This window comes from Cucurbita maxima, unplaced genomic scaffold (assembly GCF_002738345.1).
Source record: "Cucurbita maxima cultivar Rimu unplaced genomic scaffold, Cmax_1.0 Cma_Scf00038, whole genome shotgun sequence".
Taxonomy (NCBI): domain Eukaryota; kingdom Viridiplantae; phylum Streptophyta; class Magnoliopsida; order Cucurbitales; family Cucurbitaceae; genus Cucurbita; species Cucurbita maxima.
Genome location: NW_019272054.1, coordinates 1,735,187 through 1,739,535, shown reverse-complemented (window position 1 = coordinate 1,739,535; position 4,349 = coordinate 1,735,187). Strand labels below are relative to the sequence as shown.

Sequence of the window (4,349 nt, the reverse complement as noted above, 5' to 3'; positions counted from 1 at the left end):
TATATATATATATATATATATATATATATATATATATATATATATATATATATATATATATATATATATATATATATAATGGGTTTTTTTTATACGTTATCCAAAAAGTATCTAATTTATTTTTTAGAAAAAAAAAAAGAAAAGAAAAAATCCCCATACCCAATAAAATAATATTACTGAAAAATTTGAATTAAAGTGGATTTAGATAAGATCGACGGTAGTTATTTTATTAATAATTATATCATATTATTAATATGTTTTATTAATCTTATTATATTATATTTTTTCCCTCACTCTACGTTAAATTTTTTGTTTTTTTAGAAACAATAAAGAGAGAAGTGTTTAATAATCATATCTTTATGTTTTTTTTTGTTCTTTTGTTTACTTTATAATAAATATATAAAAATAAATTTGATAATCATTTTTGTTAAAAGAATAAAATTCACAATTTTATGTAATATTAATAAGAATAGAAAAAATAAATAATATTTTCTTTTTTTGTAATTTTTTCCATCTCAGCCATGTTATTGTAATCCTACCTAACATTTATTTTATTTAACTTCACAAACCCACCTAATTATTTATAAAATAAACCAGGATAATAATTAATTTATTAATTTCGATTAATTAGTGGAAAACTTTTCTTTATGAAAGAGAAAATCATTACTTGAAAAGATTAATTAATTACATTTTTTTAAAAAAAGAAATTAATTGGTGCTTAGACTATTAATGTCTACTTCATGGCTATATAATAGCAATATCTTGTGGAGTAATTAACACAAATTCATAGTTATTTTATTTTATTTGTAGTCTATATCAATTGCAGAAATTGGCCGAAGTGATGTTTTGGGCCTTGAATTTGAAATGAGCTTATGGGCTTTCAAAATATTTAGCCTTGCAATTCCAAGGCCCATTGTCTATGGGCCGAGGCCCAATTAGTGTTTTTATATATTTGATTGATTTATGGTTTCTTCCAAATTAGATTTGATTGAATGGAAAGGTGAACATTGATTTAAAAAAAAAAAAAACAAAAGGTGAACACTGATTCAAGTGTACTTAAAAATAAAAGGCTGTTATGTACAATGTGTTAAGCTGTATACAACCTAAGCAAGCAGCAGCAGCAGATGGCAGACCTATAACAAGCAGTTCTCTTGTTCTTTCTCCTCTTCGCCGACCAAACCAGCTACTACTATCATCATCATCATTAGCCACCCCTTCCCTTCCTTCAAATGTTGCTTCTTTTATGTACACAATATGACCAAACTTCAAGCAAAGAATATGCTAGGCTAAACTAGACAATTGGACAAATCTTGGAATAACTCAGTTGCTTTTTCCTTAGAACTTTTCATGCTCTGCTATTATATTATTCCTACGAGTATGACCTGATCAATCCCAAGTTGTATAGATTCCTTCTCAATATGCTCCCAAGAGATAACAACACGGCCCCACCAACACCCGCCGCCTGCTCCTCCCCTTCTGTCTTTTGTTGAGAAATCAACGGCAGTTCCTTCACTTTCAAGCTGCTCAACCCAATTTTCTCCCGAACAGACTCGATGGTTTTCGCGTCTGCAGCACTCCCATGTGCATTTGTTACGTAGAAGAGGTTTAGAGCTACCTCCGCTGAAGTCGATACCTCTGCTCTTGTGACGTTTAAACCGTTCTCTCTAAATGTTCTGGTAACGTCTGCTAACAGACATGGCCTGTCGGTTGTGCACAACTCCAATCTCACACCCTGTGGCATACACACATCATAAACAGTTAAGATGCCTGCAACTTTTGTATAATGCAATGAGGAATTTGGTTAATAACATGATCGAACAACGCATGTACCTGTGATGTCCTCCTCTCAACGGAAGCTTGTAAGCATTGGATAACACGCTGCCTTTCAGCCTCGGAGCTAATTGGAGTTCCATCAGTGTGCCTGATGTAAAATTCCTGATACGAAATGACACAGTTGATGTGAATAACACGATGATTCAACCATCCTATGAAATAATATGAACCCAGAAAGTAGGAAAAACATTTACCAGATATGCTGTATCCATTGCTGTAGTGATGGTGCCATGAAAAACTACATAATCCATGTCGGTCAACGTGCAAACAACGTCAAATAACAGCTTCATTCGATCTTTACATTGAACGTTCACAACTGAGTAACCCCTCTTAACCCAATTCTGAACTGTCACTACAGGTGAATCATCATCACTATGCTGCAGAACAGGCTTCCTTTCATAGTCCCGGTCAGCAAACATCATCTGGTGTAACCTTCTTTCAGTATGGGTGACCGCCATGGAGACTGAAGTCTTGGCATAAAGAATGTCATCATCACCTTTCAAAACATTCCTCAAACGTCCAACTATGGTGTCTATTTTCTGGGAGTCATTGATAGGGGAATCAGAATTACAGTCCTTGACATATATTAAGGAAGCGATTCGGCCATTATGAGTCCACACTTTAGCCTCAACAACATCGCATTGAAGCTCAGCCAACACTGCAAATATCTCCGAAAGAAGCCCGACACGGTCTGTCCCAGTTAGCTCCAGGGCTGTGAAATCGTTTGAGGCAGCAGTTTTGCCACAGTGAATCGTTGCAAGTGACTACAAGACAACCCATCAAGGCAAGTAAGTTACAATACATCAATGGAAACAGATCAAAATTAATTGGGGTTCGGATCCTATGAATTACCTTCTCAAGGTAGCTAATAACGCCCTCATCAGTTAATTTATTTCCCTCAATATCAGTCACATGAAAAACTGCAAGCAAAATTAATAGTATGAATTTATTAAAAAAAGACTTAATCAAATGCATATTCATTAGCATTAAATGCCATTTAAGCATACCATCCATGAACCATCTTCCATCTGAAGAAATGTAAGCTTTCTGAATTGAAAGGTTCAAGTCCGTTAACACTTGTACAGCTTCCACGAGGATTCCATGTCTTCTTGCACTGTCGACCTTGACCAGAGTCGCAGTTTCACATACGGTATTGTCGATTACAACCCTGCAAAAGAGGTAGCAATCGGTCAAGCTACGTCAAGATTAATTGCCATCTATATCCCAAGTTTTGATATTTCAAATAAGCCACATGGATCTCTGAAAAGTCTCGGGAAAGACGTTTGAATGATGCCGCTGGACAGAGTCAGACAAACCATGAATTAATCAAGACTAAATGAAAACCGGTGCTAGGTCTAGAATAGAGGCTTCCAAAATAGTCTAGAAAATTTGAAAAGTTCAAAGATGGAAGAGAGGAGAAATTTCCGGTCGGTAATTTAAAATTCCTCTCAGTTGGAAGCATGTGAACGCAGAAATCGGAGTCGGACCGAATCTGAAAACGCATGGGGAAAGAAATCTCTCACAGAAGGAAAGTGAAGACTACGGTGCTGAAAATAAGCAAACGCTGTTCCCCGATATGGAAACCAGCAGATTTGCAAATCGAAAACTAATTAAACCCTAAAACTAAAAGATCGAAAGAAACGAGAGAAATCCCAAAGAAGGATCAAAATACGGCAAGATTAACCTACTGTTGACCAGAAAATCATGCTATTACAGAAACAGAACATTCGTAAAGTGAACGATTGGCAATGGTTGCAACTGCAGGCAGGAGAAATCGCAAGAGATCGAAAGAAAACAAACCTGGGTGCGTTCATCCGATTGATAAGCTTTGAGTATTCATCAAGACTCCCAGGCCACTCCATCTCCACCATAGTAACTTACAATTCAGGCCGTTAAGAAAAAAACAAGAGAGCAATCCAACCGCTCGAAACGTCAAATTTCGCTCGAGATAATCTCTAGAGGCAGCAGCGAAGACAGCGATTTGTCTAGTCGACCGAAACAAAACGCTCTCTCAAAAATAGCTTAACCTTGAAACTTCCGTTCGGGTTACTTGTCCTAGCCATCGGAGCAAACCACGATCGACAACAGCAACAGTCGCCGGAAACCTCCCGTCAATTTGAAAGTGTGTTTCTCTCTCTAGAAGAGTCAGTATTCTCTCTCTTACAAGCGCAAAGCACGCCTAGGGCTTGACTCCTTGCCTCCTGGATGGTCGCACTTATATTTACAACTAATTTATTATTTTCCCTTTTTTTAAAAAAAATATTTTTATATAAGGAATATTGGCTTGGGCGCTCACGCGTCAAAGGCGTGAGAATAGCCGCACTGACTTGCGCGTGGCACTTTTATTTTAAATCCCCACTCGCGGCAGGGGACCACTCTCTTTTCCTAACCATGAAGAAAAGGGTTAGTGAGTCCAATAGGATTGAAGATTGAGTCCACGTAGGACGCCGCGTGGGATTTAATCAGAGACGTTTTTGCTTGCATTTGACTCAAATTTGGGGGGGGGGGGGGGGGGG

At 37.0% G+C, this 4,349-nt stretch overlaps 1 protein-coding gene across 1 annotated transcript; it reads right to left on the bottom strand.

The window, feature by feature from the left end:
• Positions 1-1,024: 1,024 nt before the first annotated feature.
• LOC111469115 (ACT domain-containing protein ACR8-like) lies at positions 1,025-4,034 on the bottom strand. The gene is made up of 6 exons (XM_023114354.1): positions 3,634-4,034; positions 2,841-3,001; positions 2,686-2,753; positions 2,028-2,597; positions 1,831-1,935; positions 1,025-1,732 (listed from the first exon to the last, which is right to left on the bottom strand). Exons 1-6 carry the CDS (start codon positions 3,702-3,704, stop codon positions 1,370-1,372), a joined length of 1,338 nt encoding a protein of 445 aa, XP_022970122.1. The 5' UTR covers positions 3,705-4,034; the 3' UTR covers positions 1,025-1,369.
• Between the last annotated feature and the right edge of the window lie 315 nt (positions 4,035-4,349).

What these genes read in the sequence shown, in the direction of transcription:
- LOC111469115 (XM_023114354.1), bottom strand. Translation starts at nt 3,704, where the DNA reads ATGGTGGAGATGGAGTGGCCTGGGAGTCTTGATGAATACTCAAAGCTT. An exon ending in AATCGGATGAACGCACCCAG is followed by an intron (nt 3,002 to 3,633) that starts GTTTGTTTTCTT and finishes CCTCTTTTGCAG; the next exon opens with GGTTGTAATCGACAATACCG. An exon ending in TGGAAGATGGTTCATGGATG is followed by an intron (nt 2,754 to 2,840) that starts GTATGCTTAAAT and finishes TTTTGCTTGCAG; the next exon opens with TTTTTCATGTGACTGATATT.